The sequence below is a fragment of the Xenopus laevis genome, chromosome 1L, assembly GCF_017654675.1.
Source record: "Xenopus laevis strain J_2021 chromosome 1L, Xenopus_laevis_v10.1, whole genome shotgun sequence".
Taxonomy (NCBI): domain Eukaryota; kingdom Metazoa; phylum Chordata; class Amphibia; order Anura; family Pipidae; genus Xenopus; species Xenopus laevis.
In genome coordinates, this window is record NC_054371.1 from 190,680,731 (window position 1) to 190,702,639 (window position 21,909).

At 37.9% G+C, this 21,909-nt stretch overlaps 1 protein-coding gene across 5 annotated transcripts in view; it reads right to left on the reverse strand.

Annotated features, from left to right (window-relative positions):
* Positions 1-21,909, reverse strand: part of pam.L (peptidylglycine alpha-amidating monooxygenase L homeolog) — a 112,428-nt gene that overhangs the window by 29,149 nt on the left and 61,370 nt on the right. For 4 of the 5 annotated variants that reach the window (NM_001086051.2, XM_018258053.2, XM_018258211.2 and 1 more), the window contains 3 exon segments: positions 12,900-12,968; positions 15,041-15,234; positions 19,453-19,556. In NM_001086051.2, coding sequence (NP_001079520.2) covers positions 12,900-12,968; positions 15,041-15,234; positions 19,453-19,556 — 367 coding nt within the window. 5 annotated transcript variants of the gene reach the window in all.

Here is a 21,909-nt window from a genome sequence, read left to right on the forward strand (position 1 = left end):
GGCACAATTTAGGAGAGCATGGAGACACATGGAGACACATGGGAGCCCTAGTAGTTACTCCCTACATACTTCCCGACCACCTTATGCCCATTGGGTGTTCCAGGTGATGCCCTTGTGCCACATCCAGACTATTTCTTATGAATACAGTGCTGAAAAGTGTTGAAGACAAGCAGCATGACCTGCACCTAAGGGACAACCTAAGGGATAAAATGCAAAGTGCAGATAAAAGAATATTTTGCACCCCTTTTTTACACTTGGAACATTGAACTTAGCCCTGCCGATAGTGAGTGAGTGCTCATGTGCTCCAGTGAAGGAGCTTGCCATTACAATACATCAGATATGGTGACAGGTGGACAGGGCCATTTTGACTGCTGCTGTTCTCAAACAGACGTAATGATAGTCAAAACACCCAGTGTGCCATCGTACGAAAATTTGTTTTGTACAATATTATTGGTACGTCTATGGCCACCTTAACAAGCGTACAACATTAGAAGCAAATTGATGATCAGTTGTTTTGGTTCACTGCACATTAGTGAATTTCCACTCAAATAAAAACCGGAATGAGGAACAGAAACCATTTTGTCCACATTGAATCTTGGAGACAAAGTGAAGGTGAGGGGCATTGTTGTCTATGCAAAGCAAAGATATAACAGTGAGACACTTCCAGTATGTGCTATTTACTCTAGTGTAATTGAATACTCTCTTTGCGTCATACAAAGCAAATGTTCACTTGCTCGGCCAAGAAATCAGGATAGTCTGCTTTACATTTGGCCAGTGGAATTAAACACAAGTTTAAGTTTTGATTACATTCTGTAAACAGGAACCAATCTTAAGGTCTGAAAACAATAGCAAGAGAAAGTACTGAAACAAAGCCCCTTTTTAAGCAATATCATTGGAAACTGTAGTTCATGTTGTAAAAGTTTTTTTAAAAATTGTATTTTTTTTTAATTAATTCACCCTTTCCTTGGATACTGGAATAACAAATAGAGATACAGGTAGACAAGTGTTTCAAATACTTCACAACCTATGAAGAGTAATGGAACAAGATGCAATCACTGAGATATGAGGTTCAGTTGCTCTCACTTTCAAGATTAGCCACAGAGAATTTTTCAGTTTTTCCTGAATTTAGGGAATGGAGGGACGTTCATTGTTCTTTTTTGGAGAAGTTTAATCCATATGAAATACAGGAATCAGAACACAATTTCTTGATTCAGGAATACTAGAACAACCGATACATATCAGTGAAGGCAATACAGAACTAAGCAGGATGGAAGTATTGGGGACAGTAGATAAAGCCAAATGAGGAATCCTATAGTAACACTGCAGCGTGTGAGCAGAACATCCTGTTTCTTTAAGAGTAATGGCACACGGAGATACTTTGTACATTAAAGTTCCGTTGAGGGTCTGTTCTGGGGGTGATAAAGCATTCAAAATCCCCCCACCAATTATTTGTAAGACAATCACCCGACAGGCACAGATGCACTTGCTTGTTAGGTGATTGTTGCTGGGAAACGTAGTAGTCAAGTGACAAGTGGCCTGACAAGTGAATGCAATGGGCCTGTCATTAACACTGTATTCAACAAGACTTTACTCCTACATTTAAAACATAGCATTCATCTTTATTTGATTAAATGTTTATATATGTTCTACAAGAGACATGAGTGTGCATTTTAAAGAACCAGTAATACCAGACATTCAAAGCGTTTCCCAAATCTGACAGAGGCAGAACTATGGTGTGCTCTAGATGTAATGCTGTCTGACCTGTATTTTTTTTCCTGTCTAATCCAGTTCCTGTTTGTCAAAGCCTGACACATCTTGATCCTTCCTATTCCTACTTTTACACTCTCAATCATGTTCTTGTCTGTTCCAGTCTATTCTACAGTTGTTCTACATCTTGTTTGAGTCTCTCTCCAGATCTTTGCCCATTCCTTGTTGTTTCTATGTGTTCTATTCTTCACCCACTCCATCTCTGTTCCAGTCTGTCTCCAAGACCCTTTCTGCTGTGTCTTGCCAGAAGAGCTCATCACCTACACTAAAGCTGACTTGACATTGAAAGACCTTTTCAAGTGGTGAGGTCACCACAGAAGTGGATATTTCCCTGATACGCCCACCTTGAGGTGGGATCACATTGACAGGATATAGGCCATCGGGGGGAAGGATAACATCAACGAGCCAATGTGCTCTTCTCCCCGACAGAATTTATATTTTAACCTGCTCAATCGACATCTTTCTGATTTTAATCTCCTGATATACCTTGTCAGTGGGTACATGGAGCACCAACAAATGGGAAATTGGGAAGACCTGTAGGTCTTCTTCACGGCCCAACCCATAGTACTTAGCAATAGCCATCTACAATATCTGACTGATCAGCCCATTATAGTCAATTCTGTGATGTACATTATCAGGCAGTTATGTTTGTTTATTGAAATACAGGGCTAGAGGTCAGATGTTCAAGGATACTAAGCTACAGCTTTCAGCTCCACACAGAACTTTTGAAGTTATAGTTCATTGTACCAGATGTTTTATTAGCTGATGTAGAAGATAATCCTGGTGTAGATATCAGCATTATAGATATGAAACACTGATAGCTACACACTGATCACCTTCCGATAGGAATATATTCAAGTAACAAAGTAACATAGTAATTAACATTGTAAGTTCAATTGAAAATAGACACACGTCCATCAAGTTCAACCTTAAGTCTGTATATATAAATTGCCTAACTGCTAGTTGATCCAGGGGACGATTCCTGAATTCTTCCTGACTCCAAGATGGCAATTGGACTAGTCCCTGGATCAACTTGTACTATAAGCTATCTTAAATAACACATTATTGTTGTTTCTGGCAGTATTGTTATTTTTGCCAATATTGTTGTTTTGCATGCAATCAAGCAACCCCTACTGACACACATGCACCGCATAATAACCCCATAATAAAAACATTCACAACTGGCTGCACCTAAGGGAAGTATTATTATGTTTGCCTTTGCCTTTGCAAACGTTGCCCTACAAATGCTTTTTCATGCAGCTGTGGATGAACCTACTTATAGGATGACCGCCAACAAGCCAAATGACCTTAATGGACTTTGTCATGTTTGCAAACAATCTTTCACTTGCCAATTATTTCAACCAGTCTTTTGTGTGCACAGACCTAGGAGACAAGTCCCTGAGGCAGAATCAGTTCAGGAAATAATTACTACAGTTATTAAGCCATTTCACAAGTAAATTATAATTAAGAAAAATGCTCATGTCTCCATCTGCACGGCTTCAAGAAAGCACAGAGGGAAAATGTCCTACTCCGTCACCAGAGCTAGCTACAATTGCCTTCAAGCTAACCAATGATTGTCTAATATAAATATAGTAAAAAATCCAAACAGTCCACTGATAAAAAGTAAACAGTATATAAACTGAAATATAATATACAAGCACCAGGACAAAATGAATTGTTTTCCTCGTGTAATCAGTCAGGTGAAATTCCACTTTGAACATTAATGGCACTCCAGATTACTAAGCACTAAACAGACTTGGCAATATAGAACTTGAACATTCCATATACTAGGAAACAAACAAAGCAACCCCAACAGACTCTGTATTAGGGCAATAAACATTATATAGACAGTTTAGGAGCCATAAAGAAGCATAAGCAGATTTCCAATTACTTGAACCAAAATGTTGAGGGTTTACAGTGCCAGACTCCAACTGGAACTCAGCAGCCTGTACATTTTTTTTGAAATTAAGAATCTCTGGAGAATCTCTGCCTGACTAGCTGCCAGTTGATTTTTGTAGGCTCGAGCCCACAGTAAAGACCATAAATCAAATACAGATGCTAAAAATACTTTTAGAAATTCTATTAGTTCCAGTAATCTTAAATACTGTAGATTATCATTGAATCCTGTTTGGAAATTGAAAATCTCTTAAAGGAGAAGGAAAGGTTAAAACTAAGTAAGCTTTATCAGAAAGATCTATATAAATACACCAGTAAACCCTCAAAGTAATGCTGCTCTGAGTCCTCTGTCAAAAAAAACCACTGCATTTCTTTCCTTCTATTGTGTACACACGGGCTTCTGTATCAGACTTCCTGTCTTCAGCTTAAACCTCCAAGGCTTGGGCTTGAGCATGCTCAGTTTGCTCCTCTGTCCTTCTCCCTCCTTCCCTCCCTGCTGTAATTTGAGCCCAGAGCTATGAGTAAACAGGAAGAGACTCAGGTAGGAAGTGATGTCACAAGCTAACCTGACAGCTGCTATCCTAAACAAAGAGATAGAGCTTCTAGAGCTGTATAATCTGGTATGGTAAAGCACACTACAGAATACATAGAGCGTCCTATCTTGCACTATTGTGGCTAATCTATTGGCAATAAACTGCCTCAGTAGCTTTCCTTCTTATTTAAACAGGTGGCAGACTGACCTTATGTGGCAAAATATTGTGATTATCAAAAAGCAAAAATATTGCCACCTAAAACGTGCAAATTTTTAAGTGAAATTGCGGCCAGAAATAGGCTTATGGGTTCACTTTAGGGACCTCAGGCTTAATACATAAAATCCCTGGATGTGCCACCCAACTGTGCATAAGCACAAGGCAGACATGAGGCATGATACACTGTTGGCTAGGCACAACATTTTTTTTTTCAGCAAATATGATTAAATAATGTCGTGACAGTTCAAATAGTCAGTTTTGTTTGTTCGCAGACAATGGTGAAAGGCCAAGTATATGTCTGAAACAGAATCTTCTGTGTAACTTTAATCAGCAGAACGCTACGGGCACTGATAAATAGTTCTGCTGCCATAGGAATTTGGCTTCCATGTTTCCAACATCCTGAAGACAATTATTCTGTAAATAGACGGACTTCTCTTTGCCAACGTGCAAGTGGGAATTTGTAATGGTTAAATGCAAAAGTCATCTTACCTGCGGAGCTCTGTATTGTAAACCAACCTGTTTCTTGTACATGTAAGGGAGCTATGAATTATCTGAAAAGCCATTATCTAAATAGCTCTGAAATACAGGAAAGCCATTTCCCATAGGATCCATTTTTAATTAAAAAAAAATATTGTTTTGATTTCCCCTTTCTCTGAAATATTAAAACAGTGCCTTGCACTGGATAATGACTAACCTGGCATATATCCATAGTGGGTGCAAAAATACTCTATTGGGCTTTAAATGTTTTTTTACAAGACTTTTAAGAATGGTAATCCACATTAAGGAAAGACCCTTATGTGAAAAAACCCAGGTCTCAAGCTTTCCAGATAACATGTAACATAGTAAATTAGGTTGAAAAAAAGACACACATCCAATCTTTTAAGTTTGTATAAAACCTGCCTAACTGTCGATCCAGAGGAAGGCAAAAAAAAAAAACAGTTTGAAGCCTCTCCAATTTGCCTCAGAGGGGAAAAATTCCTAGCAATTGGACTAGTCCTTGGATCAACTTGTACTATGAGCTATCTTCCATAACCCTGTATTCCCTCACTTGCTAAAAAGCCATCCAACCCCTTCTTAAAGCTATCTAATGTATCAGCCTGTACGACTGTTTCAGAATTCCCCATCTTCACAGCTCTCACTGTAAAAAAACCCCTTCCGAATATTTAGATGGAACCTGATGTATTACAATGTGATATATTTAAAGCAGCAATGCACCGATTCCAGGATTCAGTTCGGTATTTGGCAGGATTTGGATTTGCCAGAATCCTCGTGCCTGGCCGAACCAAATCCGAATTCTTAAAATCGTGTGACTTTTCGTCACAAAATAAGGAGGTCAAAAATGTTTTCCCTCCCCATCCCTAATTTGCACATGCAAATTAGGGTTCGGGGGTTCGGCCAAATCCAAAATAGTGGATTCAGTGCATCCCGGGTTTAAAGACATAAGCACTTCCCTTGGCAGTTCCGTGTGTCACAGTCCCAAACCTTCTGCTTCCTGTCCTGATACAGATTACTTCCTTCTCTCTGCTTCTAGGTAAAGCACATTTGCATTGCTCTATACCTCCATGGCCTAGACCAGGGTTCCCCAAACTTTTTTACCTGTAAGCTACATCCAAATGTTAAAAGAGTTGGGGAGCAACACAAGCATGAATAAAGTTCCAGGGGTGCCAAATAAAGGTTGTGATTGGCTATTTTGTAGCCATGTGGACAGGCAGTCTAAAGGAGGCTCTGTTTGGCTGTGCATTAGGTTGCCACCTTTTTGTTTTCCCAACTTCAGGCAGGAGGCAGGGCGGGTATGTGGGGTGGGTGACATGGGGTGGGTGACGTTGGGTGGCAGGTGGAGGGGGTGATGATGTTGGGGGTAGGGATGCACCGAATCCACTATTTGGGATACGGTTGAATCCGAATCCTAATTTGAATATGCAGGAAAGGAATATTTACATATGCAAATTAAGATTTGGATTCGGTTCAGCCAGGCACAAGGATTCCGCCAAATCCGAATCCTGCTGAAAAAGGATGAATCCTGAACCGAATCCTGGATTCGGTGCATCCCTAGTTGGGGACATGGGTTGATGATGTGGCAACCAGCAGGTGAAAACCAGACAGGTGGCAAGCTGTGCATCTGGTTTTCATGCAACCAAAACATGCCTCCAGGCAAGGTATTCAAATATAAGCACCTGATTTGAGGCCACTGGTTCACAGTATATGGGACTGAGCCCCCTCGGTGGTCATTGGCCCAACATTAAAAGGCAAATTATGGTGAGATTTGGGAATGAGTAATTATGTAATGTCTTGAAAAACCCATGAACCGTAGCAAAGAAAATATAAGGGTGTTCTTTAAGATATTCATACCATAATTAAGCAAATGTTGGACAAAAAAGTACACAATCTGAAAACCCCCTGCTCTATTGTGATAAGAAAAGGTACATCTATTATATATGTTATTATTACCGATATGGGACCTGTTATCCAGAATGCTCGGGACCTGGGGCTTTCCAGATAATGGTTCTTTCCATAATTTGGATCTTTATACCGTAAGTCTACTAGAAAATCATGTAAACATTAAATAAACCCAATAGGCTGATTTTGCTTTCAATACGAATTAATTATATATTAGTTTGGTTCAAGTACAAGCTACTATTTTATTTTACAAATGGAAATAATTTTAAAAAATTTGCATGATTTGGATAAAATTGGAGATGGCCTTCCTATAATCCTGAGGTTTTTTGGATAATGGGTTTCTGAATATTTAGTTTTACATTTTGTTGAGCCCCATTTTTATGGAAACAGTGTGCATATGGTTTCAATTGACAGCAATGTAAGGATTGCCAGGTGATACAATTTCTTAGTTTTTAGGAGTGAAGATCTAAACTGTACAACCTCACCTCAACAGCAGTATGTAAAGGAAAGATGTGTGAAAGCAGTGGCTGCATTAACAGGCCACCATCTGAGGGATGTGGGACAGAATTCTGATCCCCACCTTTTCAGCTCTATAACTCTGAGTTAGTCAGCGACTTGAAGGGGGGCCACATCGTACATTTCTGTTCAGTGAGTTTGTAATTGATCCTCAGCATTCAGCTCAGATTCAAAAGCAACAGATATAGCCCATGTGCCCCCCTCCTTAAGTCTCCGATTGGTTACTGCCTGGTAACCTGGGTAACCAGTCAGTGTAAACCAAGAGAGCTGAAAAGCAGGAAGTAGTGTTTTGACTATTATGTTACACATCCAATCACTCCAGCCTTTATACATTACATTTTTGCCTAACTAACTATATTAAAAACATTTTTTATTTTGCACAGCCTATCTATTTACCCAGTTTTTATTTTTACACTGAACAATGCCTTTAAGAGGCATATTTATGAAAGGACGAACTTTCACTTTCATCTATTAAAAATGGAGAGTGGCGGAATTTCACTCTAGTCTAGAGGACTGTGGCAATCTCTAACTTCACTTTTTGATAAATATGCCCCTTAGAATCAGGGTTGGAGTGATCTCTAATTTTTCTATTAATTAGAAAATTGTAGTATAATGTACCATAAATAGCTGCATAATTAATAACATTATGACAGTAAGGGGCAGATGCATCAAGGGTCGAATATTGAGGGTTAATTAACCCTCAATATTAGACTGGGAATGAAAATCCTTCGACTTCGAATATCGAAGTCAAAGGATTTTGCGCAAAAACTGCGATCGATCCTTCGAAGGATTTTAATCCAACGATCGAATGATATTCCTTCGACCAAAAAAAGATAGCCAAGCCTATGGGGACCTTCCCCATAGGCTAACATTGACTTCGGTAGCTTTTAGGTGGCGAACTAGGGGGTCGAAGTTTTTTCTTAAAGAGACAGTACTTTGACTATCAAATGGTCGAATAGTTGAACGATTTTTAGTTTGAATCCTTCGATTCGAATTTGAAGGTCGAAGTAGCCCATTCAATGGTCGAAGTAGCCCATTCAATGGTCGAAGTAGCCCATTCAATGGTCGAAGTAGCCCAAAAAACACTTCGAAATTGGAAGTTTTTTTACTTCGAATCCTTCACTCGAAGTTAATGAATTGGCCCCTAAATGTCCATGATCTTTGTATGGCATTTCTTTCTAAAGCAAATAAATCACCAGAACATAAAACTTTTATCTTTTTAAATTGCTAAATATATAGATGTGGCATTAACATAAATGATACATGGTGACATTGAGCAGAATGTTATGAGTCTTCTCTACTTTGAAAAGTTTAAAAAAAAATCAACAGGCTGCTATCACCATAGAAACATCACGTCTAAAGTATGTGCCCAAAAAACTTTGGCCTTGCTCTTTAATATAAAGCACTTCACTTTAATAAAAGAAGGCACTTTATCTCCAAATCAAAGGGTTCCTTGAGTTGAAAATCTATTCCATTTTCACATTTAGTGAGAGGCAAAGCCTTTAGGAAAAAATGTTGGTGCTCAAGACAAATTACAGGGGTCTGGATCGAGTTCAAGGAAGTTCTTTTTGAAGTCGCAGGTTGGTCTATTATTGAGATCAATATAATAAATCGAATGATGATTTTTGAAGGCTTTGCTTTAAACACAAGTTGAGTTTCATTATAAACTCTATATACATATAAAACACAAGGATTCAGTATCTCCCAATGCAATATTAAGGTTTATTCACTCCAAGAAGTTACATAATTAAGAGTTTTTCGAAAAAATCATAGTACAAAGTAAAGATTTATGTAAGACCCACCACCTCACCAATCTCAGAGAAAAGTATACATTCCACCCTATGATCAGTTTTCAGCACCCAATAACAATTCAACATTAGAACCAACATAATCAATTCAAAATCAACAGTTAAATCATTTCATTTTTAATAAATAAAATTTAAATCATATTCCTTAATGAGCCATCTAGGTTGTAGTGTCTGTAGTGTGTGTATCCACAAATTGTATGTCTTCCTTATGGGGTTGTTCACCTTTAAATTAACTTTTAGTATGATGTAGATTGTACAGGGTGATATTCTGACAATTTGCAGTTGGTTTACATTTTTTATTATTTGTGGTTTTTTTTGTTATTTAGCTTTTTATTCAGCAGTTCTCCAGTTTGCTGTTTTAGTGATCTGGTTGCTAGGGTCCCAATTACCCTAGCAACCACGCACTGATTGGAATAAAAGGCTTGCTATGAATAGGGGAGGGCCTGAATAGAAACATTACTCACAAAAAGCAGTAACAATAAATTTGTAGTCTTACAGAGCATTTGTTTTTTAGATGGGGTCAATGACCCCATTTGAAAGCTGGAAAAAGTCAGATGAAAAAGACAAATAATAAAAAAACTATACAAAATAAATAATGAAGACCAATTGAAAAGCTGCTTTTATTTATTTATTTATGAATTAGTCATTCTATAACATACTAAAAGTTGACTTAAAGGTGAACCAACCCTTTAAGAAAAGTTACTTAATTCCCCTACACAGAATTGGTATCACTAACTCAGTGGGCAAAAGTTGAGACTTGACTGTCACCTTCTTTTAAGAATAACTTTTGGGCCAGCTGAATTCCTAATTCAATTTTAGATTTTTCAATTGAGCCAGATGCACTTCAATGAGAAAAACTGGACCTGAATTAGGAGAAAAGTCTTTTGTTGCCCATAAGTGAACATCTGTATGACAGTAATGGAGAGTGAGCAAATCCTGGATTAAGGATGTTGCAGAAGGGTCAGTGATAATGTATTATATTATGGATTTTTGTCATAAAAGGGTGATGTATACAGACAACTTATACAATTTGTGGATTTATGTCTCCTGGATGTGGTCTCTCGTGTTTAAAAGAACGTTCTTTAAAATGATTGGGTCATCCCCTTCAACGGTATAGGGATCATGTCCTCCTCCATCACACTGCGCTTTCCCCTAAGGAAATGAGACCTAGGGAGAGATTGCACATTAGGATGAAAGTGATCATTGCTTAGTAATGCATTATGATCAGGTATGGTTATCAAGACTACTTGACAGTTTAAACTACTACAACCACTAAAAAAAACTGACGGATAATGCCATGTCAAATAGGTCTGTAAAAGAGAAACAAACCCCTTATTAAAAAAAACCCTGACCTCCACCCCGCATAGACCCCCCTCCCTCCCCCCCCCAGCCTAGCTGCTACCCCGGGCAATTGATCTAACTTTTTACTTACTCCTCAGTGCAGATTCAGAGATTGGAGTTCACGGTAGCCATCTTCCAGGTCTTTGGCAATCTGAGACCGAGACCGGAGAAGCAGTTGGAGAAATTTCCCGGTTTGCGACAACTGCGTATGCGCCGAAATGAATGGAAATTGCTGAAGTGCTCGAAGAAGACACTAAGACACGGAAGATGGCTGCCGTGGACTGAATCTGCACCGAGGGGTAAGAAAAATGTTAGGGGCATTTTCCCGGGGTAGCAGCTAGGCTGGGGATGAGGAGGAAGGGGGTCTATGTGGGGTAGAGGTTTTTTTTAATACGGGGTTTGTTTCTCCTTTAAAGCAATGCAGACATCTATACAAATGATTGAGCATCACCGATATTTAGGAAACTCTTATGACAACTTGTCTGTAGATTCGATCTCTGTGGCGATGCATCTAAAAACAGAAATATTGGCATAAGTGGGGTACAATGGGATCCTGTTACTATCGAGGTCTTATGTAGTATATATCTTCAATCATCACCTTCCCAAAGCCCTTGTAACAAGTAATAACTTTCCAAATCTTTTCGTGTTAGTTGTAACCTGCAACTGCTGCTGTACCTCATCATATGATCCTGCTTAGCACCAGGTTCCCAAACAATATCATGACTGTGTTAGACCACTAACAGTGGATCCACCCATCGTTTCTGGAGTGAATAAACCTTGATTCTGCACTTGTACAGCACCTGCCATACAATTGATTTTGCAGTGTCTTTCAGTGGTGTAACTATATGTTACAGCAAATTTGATTTAGGGCCACAAAAAACATTTGTAAGTTGACCTATTCTGCCAATATATTTCGGAATTACTCATTATCACTGGGCCCCCTACACTCCCTGGTACCCCTGCAACCGCAGGATCTGTGGATAGTGAGAGTGAGTGTGTGCTTCTCTATCAAAGACATGATTTACCGGTCTTTTATGTCATGTCCACTAATACATATCACTAAACTGCATTATTTTAGAATACCCTTAGAACATATTTTTATACTCGAAAACCCACTAAAAACATTTATTTTCAGTCTTCACTTCAGGGATAAAGTGCAAATGTCCAAACAGTGGTATCACACCACCATATTAAGGGGGTTATTCATCAAAGGTCGAATTTTAAAGTTTTGCAGACCTCGAATGAACTCACAACACAAATGGTTTCTAATTTAATAAAAAACTCGAATGAAAAAAAACTCAAATGAGCGAGTTTGTGGTTAATAACCCGAAAACTCAAAAAGATCAAGTTTTTGGCAGGAAAAAACTCGATGCACTTGAATTGATCGAGTTTTCAGGCAAAACCCTCCGAAAAAAACTTGAACATCATGAAGGCTATTAATATCTTTAACTGGTTCAAGAGACCTCTGTCATCAACTTGACAGGTTTTCCGATTCCGATTCAAGCTATTTCCAGGGTTGGGGTATAATAATCTGAAAAAATTCGAGTTTTTTTTTACCAAAAATGTAAAAATTGACCAAAAAATAAACTCGAAAACCCAAATTTTGGTGTAAAACACAACTCAATACTTCATAAATAACCCCCTAAATGTACACAAGGTCCAACCAGGGCTGCACTATATAATATCACAAAGGTAAAACAGCATCTGCAAAATGACAGTTCATATGATTTATTTATCTATGCCCTTTATCAATCTATTCAGAGTATAGGGGGAAAAAACTTTGCACTGGAGATGCTGAAGTCACAATTCGGTGGCATGAACCAAGCTCCATTAACAGTCCCATTGACTATTACCTCCGTTACCACGTGTGCTTATTACAAAAATTTAGCTAACATAGCATTTTAAAAGTATGTCAGCAACATCAGCCAATCAACAAACAGGGAGAATATTCTAAAGAAATTCAGCCTACAAGGGGGATTTAAACGCCTGACTAAATGAAAAGCCTATTCCAATGAAAATTAGAATCAACAGAACAATTTGATACAAAGATGTAAATCAGAATCCCTTTTTAATCCTTTCAGGCTTAATGAACGTGAATATTAACATTCTGCCACCAGCTCTTTCACCAAGAAGAGGAAATTCCCATGTCTGAGAGCTAACAGTAAGACTTTTTCTGAATGCCAGCAACCAACGGACAAGATAGATTATCATAGTGGTAGAGGAGTAGATTAAGAATAAGGAAAGTAATGTCGGCAATCAGGACACCAAGAAGGGCTAAAGGGGTTATGAGCTTTGCCCACTTTATCAAAAATCTGTAAGTAGCTGGTATTACAATGTCAAAGTAATTCTGTAGAAATAAGTACATTTTTGCCAATAACCAACTGTAGGTGAGGACATATCTGGCATTAGCATGATGGACACATACCCTGATCTAATACTTCTTCCTCCTCCCGTTTAGGCTGCTGAAGTCCTGTATTCTTCTCAGGCTCAGCTTCTTTAAGGAAAATAAAGTAGAATGCAATCATCAAAAGATATTTATCTACACACAGGTTAGTCACAGAATTTCTGGGTTACATTTTCCTTAGGGCAACTCCTATATTTTCACTTTCAGAAAATGTACTGTTTTTCCTCCATAAGTGAACTATTTAAACTGCTATTTTTTTATTTTTAGCCATTTTTGTAAAATGTACACTTTAGAAATGAAATACTTAAGGGGTTATATACTGAACCACAAATTTATCTGGTTGGGATTTCTGGAGCAAAAAATTATTATTATTATTATTATACCCTGATGCTGCAAAAAACCTGAATCTGAAATTATCCGCCATCTCAGATCTGTTGAGGTCCTTTATAAGTCAATGGGAGAGGCACCAATCTCAATTTGAAGTTATCATGGGTTTAGCTAATAAAGCGGAAAATTCAAGGGTTTTCGCCAAACCCCCAAAAAATCAAGCAATTTGGGAAAAAGTCAGAAAAAAACTGACAATTCAGTTTTTGCTCGATTTTACAGTTTTTTCCCCAATCCGATTAATTTGTGTTTTTTAATTAATAAATAAGGTCAAATCGGCATAGGAGTTTGGTTGTGGTTTTTTAATAAAATAATGAGACAAAAACTAAATTTAGTAAATAACCCCTTAAATACTCCCTTTCAGATTTCCCAGGTACAGATCAGCAAGTTTCGCCACAGACGCTCAAAACAATTTGACGGTGTTGATCACCTTCAAATTCACTTTTAGTATGATGTAGAGATATATATTCTTTTTTTTTTTGCAATTTGCAATTGGTCTTCAGTTTTTATTTCCAGTGGTTTTTGAATTATTTAGCTTTTTGTTCAGCAGCTCTCTGGTTTGGAATTTCAGGAGGTATCTGGTTGCTAGGGTCCAAATTACCATAGCAACCAGGCAGTGGGTTGAATGAGAGACTGGAATATGAATAGGAGAGTGACCAAATATTATGTTGAGTATATTAAATAATAAAAAAGTAGAACAACAATAAATCTCACAGAAAAATAATTTTTGGCTGCTGGGGTCAGTGATCCCCTTTTTGAGAGGCGGAGAGAGTCAGAGGAAAAATGCAAAAAACTATAAGAAATAAAAAGTGAAGATCAAGTTCAACCCCTCCAAATGAAAACCCAGCATCCATACACACACCCCTCCATACTTTCACATAAATTCTATATACCCATATCTATACTAACTATAGAGTTTAGTATCACAATAGCCTTTGATATAATGTCTGTCCAAAAAATCATCCAAGTCATTCTTAAAGGCATTAACTGAATCAGCATCACAACATCACCCGGCAGTGCATTCCACAACCTCACTGTCCTGACTGTGAAGAACCCCCTACGTTGCTTCAAATGAAAGTTCTTTTCTTCTAGTCTAAAGGGGAGGCCTCTGGTACGGTGATCCACTTTATGGGTAAAAAGGTCCCCTGCTATTTGTCTATAATGTCCTCTAATGTACTTGTAAAGTGTAATCATGTGTAATCATGTCCCCTCCCTTTTTTCTAGAGAAAACAACCACAACCATGACAGTTTCCCCTCATAATTTAAGTCTTCCGTTCCTCTAAACAGTTTAGTTGTACTTAGTCTCTGCACTCTCTCCAGCTCATTTATATCCCTCTTAAGGACTGGAGTCCAAAACTGCACTGCATACTCCAGATGAGGCCTCACCAGGGACCTATAAAGAGGCATAATTATGTTTTCATCCCTTGAGTTAATGCCCTTTTTTATGCAAGACAGAACTTTATTTGCTTTAGTAGCCACATAATGATACTGCCCAGAATTATTTGTTATCTACAAAAACCCCAAGATCCTTAATGAGTCACCATTTGCACTATAGAATTTGAAAGCAACTGGTTTTGTGAAGCTGAATGGCCCCTTTAAATGCAAGGAATGTGCGGCAACATAATTTAGAGAAGTAAAACATTTTTCTAAATTTATATTGTGTAATGAAATTGGAGACCAGTTGGAAACATTTCAGCATACCACTACCTACATCATGCTTAAAGTGAATTTTAAGTCCATTTGTTTTTTTTTTTAAATAAATCATTTTAGAAGATTACCTGTATGGTGGTGACCATGTCCCATCATCATCATCATGTCAGGGCTTACAGGAATGGGAACATTTGCAATCTCAGGGATGTTTTGAAATAACTTTGGTTCACCCGTCTGTACACAGGTCATGTATGACGTAGCATGGGCCGCATCCATGTAATACATGATGTATAAATTACACATTTCATCGTTAGATGTGCCACTAAATAAAGAATAAAGATAATCAAATTCAGTATTTGTTTTCAATAAAGCAAGAAAATTTTAGTCTTTCCTCTCTATGATTAAAGTAGTATGTATCATTTTTTCTTAATTTTTCATTTATATGTATATTTTTATGTTGGACAGAGGATGCACGACCCTAAACAACGGCCATGACCCTAAACAACGGCCATGACCCATAGATTAGAAATGAACTGCAGTATATCTATAGCAGTTGAGTAATAGCAGAACATTTCTGACTGGCTGTTGTTACATCATACTAAATTGATTAATGCTCAATTAAAACAAATATTTGATGATCTAATTTTTTTTTAATCTATACAACAGCAGATTGTTACAAAATAACCACGGAAAAGCTTGAGCAGAATACTGGTTAAGGGTAAGGCCACACGAGGAGATTCGGGGAGATTTTGTCGCCTGGCGACTAATCGCCTTGTCTTTTGAGCGACCATCCCCCCGAACTGCCTCAGCGTTTTTCCCTGAGGCAACTTTGGGCGACTATTGAAAATGCATCGCCGCGTGTGCATTAGCGCAGGCGACTTTTCATTCTAGCCTATGGGGAAAAACGCTGAGGTAGTTCGGGGAGATAGTCGCTCAAAAGTCGATGTGATTAGTCGCCAGTCGACAAAATCTCCCCGAATCTCCTCGTGTGGCCTTACCCTTAGGGTAGCACAGTCCAACTTTTTTATGTAGTGGGTTTGTTACAGTAAATACTACAATACAGAAGTAAAATGATTTTTTGTGAAGATTCTCTTTCATCCAGGTCATGGTATATTTGTAGTAATATGTCAGATCAACTGGACTTGCTGTGTTTTTCTTTAAGACCTTTCATCCGACTGGCTTTCTCAATTCAGAATTTAAAAGCCAGTCGGATGACTGGTGAAAGGTCTTCACGAAAAACACAGCAAGTCCAGTTGATCAGAATTATTGCAACAGATATATTAAAACAATTATGTCATACAAATACATCTATGGAGTTCTTAAGCAGACTAAAGTAAAATGGTACAGATGGTAGCAAATTGCCCACAAACATTCAGCTGGACAGTCTTCATTTTAGATTGGCCCTCAATGTGCATAACTTCTAGGCACTCACTTGTTTGGGCTTCAAAGACACAAAACAAAAGTCTCAATCAGTTTAGCTGAACACTAAGGAATCAGCACATAGGGACTCCACCTTTAGGAACTTAGTAGTGCCCAAGGTGGGGGGGGGTCCGTGAGGGGGTAAGTCCATTACATAAGAGTTGGGATAATGATGCAAATGGGACAGAGCCTTGATATCATGATTCAAGGGAATCTTGTGGGTTGAGCAATGGTCTTTGGGCTACAAGGGGAGCTCAGAGAGGGGATTTGGGTGTCTTGGGGGGATCTAAGTAATACCTGTTCCAGAGGACTATATATAACAAATTTACATAATACCAGCCTGCATTGGCTGGTATTTTATTGTTTGTTTGAGACTTTTAGTAACTATAATACAGGGAGCGGTGCCCTGATATACAATTTGCAGGTTTAGGAATCTGTTACATGGACACATGGAGATGGGGTGGGTGCAGCAGACCATAAGAAAGCTTGGCTATTGCTTTCAATAAAATAAATGCAACAATATCGAACCTTACTGCAGTACACTATGAGAAAACAGGTTGTGTTGCACTAAAATAAACACCATCCAGTTCTGAAGCTCTAATTCTGAAAAAATCTGATTAAGAAATACCAAAAAGTTGATCTAATGGTGCTGTTTGTAGACAATGCTGGCCTGACTGTCATCTGCTGGTCAGCAGCTTGAAACTGCCATCTACCTTTTTAGGCCCCCTCGGTGTCCCACCTGCTGGCCATGCAACACCATCACCAAAGAATATGCTCTTTCTATCTTTCCCATTAGTTCCTTCTGAATCCTTTTCAGTGTTATTCTTATTACTCGGAATGGAAAAAACAATATGAAATAAATTGACTGTGTTTTCCACTACAGTGCCCACTTTTGCATGAGCCGTAGCAATAAAGCACATCTAGGCTACAAAAATAATGGCCACATAATATTCACATTACATTTTCCTATTGTTAATAAACATTAGAAGGCATTTTTACAAGGTGCAATAATAACATTAAATGAAATGTAATCATTCTGTTTTGCTTTTTTAATGGTATACTGCAAATTTGCCATTGAGAAAAACATAAAAGGAAATAATGCAGAAGAGCAATTTTTGCTTTAGAAAAAAAAAAATGCCAGTGCCATCTTTGCTGGTGAGGTCTTGCTGGATTCACTTATTTACCATGGCAACAGTAATAGCGCCAAGGGAAAGAAAGAGGACTGCTCCAAAATAGGATTGCTTTATCCATGCATTGAAACCAGAGATCCCCCAAGAGACTACACAAGTCTGTCATCAACCTATGCGCCCCCCAACTGCTGCTGTGAAAATCGTTCTGCTCCGTACTGTGTGCATCAAATGCCTGTCAGTATAATTGCTTTCTCGACACACATACGCTTATTCAGAATCTCGGCCATGTTCATGGGAGGCTAGCTACTAGCTTCCAGCTCTGAAACTCCTGGTTTAATGCCATTGATTTCCTGCTACTTGCAAGAGGAAAACATAATGTTTAAGCACGTAATGGACTTAAGAGGGAAGAAGCAGAACGGAAAAATAATTTTTCTGCAGCATTGATTTTGTTTGTAGTCAATTAAAACAAATGCCCGACACAAGTGAGAATGAAATGCTACGTGGCATTAACATGGTGCCAAGGAGACCTTGCAATTCAAAAGGGGAATGAAGATTTTCTTTATACAATAGCAGCTGCAAATGAAAACAGCTACCAGAAGAATCCTACAGACATATCATTGATGAGTGTGCTGATAAACAGTTATTTTTTAGGAGAACTAAAGCTTTACAAAAAAAGTTGGGTAGAAATGCTGGAAAAAGATTCTTCTGAAGATGCCCCAGTAGCTCCCCATCTTCTTATTTGATGCACAACACATTCTCTGTGCTGCTGCCAATTACCTGAGCTTAGGGACCGACACAATATACACAATATACTGTATATATAGAATATAAAAGTCACACCACAGGGATAACATGACAGCTCCAAAACCAGTGGATTAGCATTAGAATTTAATTATCAGCCCTGCAGAATGACCTTATATGACAGGCACATGAGCATGTTCAGTATCACTGACACTCCTAGCAAAATCCAAGATGGTAAGCACTTGGGACAAATTTAAACTCCTGAATTGTTAAGGTTATAGATACATTTATAGATACAGGTATGGGACCTGTTATCCAGAATGCTCTGGACCTGGGGGTTTCCGGATAATGGATCTTTCTGTCATTTGGATCTTCATACCTTAAGTCTACTAGAAAATCATATAAACATGAAATAAACCCAAAAGGCTGGTTTTGCTTCCAATAAGGATTCATTATATTTTAGTTTGGATAAAGTACAAAGTACTGTTTTATTATTACAGAGAAAAGGGAAATCATTTTTAACAATTTGGATTATGTGGGTAAAATGGAGTCTATGGGAGACGGCCTTTCCATAATTCGGAGCTTTCTGGATAATGGGTTTCCTGATAACGGATCCCATACCTGTATATTGAAACTTTAGGATGGTGCAGTAAGTTCAGTATATAAAATATGCCAATTCTAGTGTACAGGTATGAGATCTCTTATTTGCAAACTGGATATCCAGAAAGCTGAAAAATTCAAGAAGGCCAATCCCCATAGAGTCCATTTTCAGCAAATAATTCTATTCTGTTCAATTATTTCCTTTTCTTCCCTGTAATAATAACACAGTACCTTGCATTAAGCTGCATGAATCCATAAAATATAAACCATGAATTTACTTGTTTGAATTATTAGGCTGTAAAGAAAAGGAACAGGGGGCTCAGGCCTGGATTTGTAGAAAGGCCACCAAGGCCCAGGCCTAGGGCGGCAGGATTTTAAAGGGCGCCATGCTGCCCAACCACACCCACATTGGTTTGGAAGTTCTGGGGCTTCTAAGGAGATTTCCGGTGCACCAATCTTCAGTGTTCCCGACCTGATGAAAATACATGTGCATGTGAAGGCAAAGAGACAGGGGTGATGAATGAAAGCGGGCCTAGGGGCACCAGCTATGTAAATCTGGCCCTGATGGGGCTAACATGAATACAGCTATATGGCAATAAGTTTCTACATTTTTAGGACATTAAAACTACATTAAAGCATTTTTTCCATACCCAATATATGTTGCTGACGTCCTGCCTTTACCAGTGAACAGACACCTGGTTGCTATAATATCCCCAGGGCTAATCTCTACTGGATGCTCTACAGGGTAAAATGCCTGAAAAAGAAAAGATACTGTCATTACGTTAGATCAAATCTTTTTTACCATTAACAACTTTCTTTTTATAGCTTTGAACGTGAGTTCAGCAAAAATGTATTTTCAGCACATTATTTCTAACATATATGTTTTTATTTCTTTATTGCACTAAATAGGTTAATGAAAGCCCTTTTCATTGTGCAACTTTCTGGTTTGTCCAACTGTGAGAGGAGAAATTAAACAGCTATAATGAACTCCCTCATCTTTAAACCAGAGACCCAGGTAGCAGCTGGAAAAAAGAAGGGGTTTGTTTATACTGAGTGCATTATTGCTATTTAAACAAAAGCTTCTGATTACAGAGGAAAGGGGAAAAAATAAAGGTAAAAACACAACAATGATCTGTTTTTCAAATAAATGGAAAAGAGAAAATACGTTTTTAGTGCAAGTCCGCTTTATTATAGTCATGTAATTAAGCTTTTTATTTCTACAGATATGCATTCATTTTGTCTTGTTACTTTATTCCCTCCAACAACCAGTATGGCCCCCCAAGCCAAACAGACAAATACTGTATTAGGGGCCATAATTGTGCTTGTTCTTTTTGTTTGGGCCATCAGTCAGAATGATATGAACAGCCGAAAGTGTAGATTAGCTAAAGCTCCTTTTCACTACCTTTAGGACAGCCAACACAATAGACCCCCAAACAAAATGTGGGGAGGGAGATAAAATAAATAATTATATAAATCCTTTTCAAATAAATAGTTTTTGCGAAAACTGACTTGCTAGACTTGACAGAACTCTACACATCACAAGTAGTGCATGCAATTAAATTAAATATGATGAATTTAGAAAAGAAAATGACTGCGTACAATGATAGGATCCCTTTACTTATCTTACCTCCTCAGCTAGAAGGGTTTTAAATAAATAATTATAATCATACATATTTTTCTGCCACACAGCTTGAATATCCAATGACTGGAAAAATGCATATTGTATTTTTCCCATACGTTAATGGCTGTATCATTTTAAAGAAGAAGAATACAAATGATTGTTTTCGACACTCATTTAATTGGCTAAACACTGAGCAGTGTTTTGAGGTATACAAGTCTATATTTTGACAGCAGTGTCCCTTTAACATAAAGAGATATATTGTTTACAAATCACCCTTCTAGCAAATGACATGCTATTTACAAGTAAAGTATAACCCACCATTGTGCAGTCTGTAATATATGTTATTAGAAGTGTCAAAGGCACAACATTAAAGAACCTACAAATGATTGTGTCAAATAAGATGAAACACACAACTAGCTGCATCATTAATTCACCTTCATCATTACTTCCAGCAAATAAATCCCACTTAAAGAGAAAGCTTGTCATTATGTGTAGAAACAGACACAACATTACAACAAATTTTATGTCTCATAAAGGAAAGAGGCTGGCAGCCCAGGTATATGTGTTAGATAAGCAAACAGACAGACGATGGGATCATGAATGCTAAGATGAGCTAATTATGGTTCATGATCATTGTTCTAAATTTAAAGGAAAACTATATCCCCAAAATGATATAATGCCTACTAAAAAATGCCTTACCCTTTAAACAAAACAGGAATTGTTTGTCCATATATTTCAATATATTTAAACTGGTCAACTACGTCAAAGTCATCCCATATCTGGCCAGTCCTACGCTCAATTTTCATCTGATTCATTATATAATGGACTAAGTTTTACCTGCAACTTACTTGCTGCTTTCAAGGTTAAAACTCCCAAACTTGGCTGCCCTTTTATTAGACACCAGTGGGATCACCTGACTATAGCTGAGAAGGGTGGGAGCTACAACATGGGGCTGGTCACTGCTCCTGTATAAACCAAACTAGTGTAGGACTGGCCAGATATGGGATGACTTTGACGTAGTTGGCCAGCTTAAATATATTGCAATATATGGACAAACAATCCCTGTTTTGTTTAAAGGGTAAGGCATTTTTTGTAGCTGTATGCACAAAATGTCTCAATGTCTTAAATATATTGATAATGGGTTGAGTGCAGAGGACTCTTGTATTTGTCTATATTAAAGAATTTACCAAACTGGTATATATATTTAAACAGATACTGACAACAGAAAATAACCTTTTTTTTATATCCATCACAACATTATCTTTGAATGCTATTTATAATTTTGCCATAAAAGTATTTGCCTGATTTACATTACCTTTCTTACCCCATGTTCCTCTATAAGGGGGCTGCCATATTTGTGCAGCAGTAGTCGGTTAGCATTAGAAACTCTAACGGACAGGCTAAGATGGGACAGACAGGTTGGCAAAACAGTCAGGTTTAGGAACGATCAATGTGACCTACTTTTAATGTAGATTAATATTTTGAA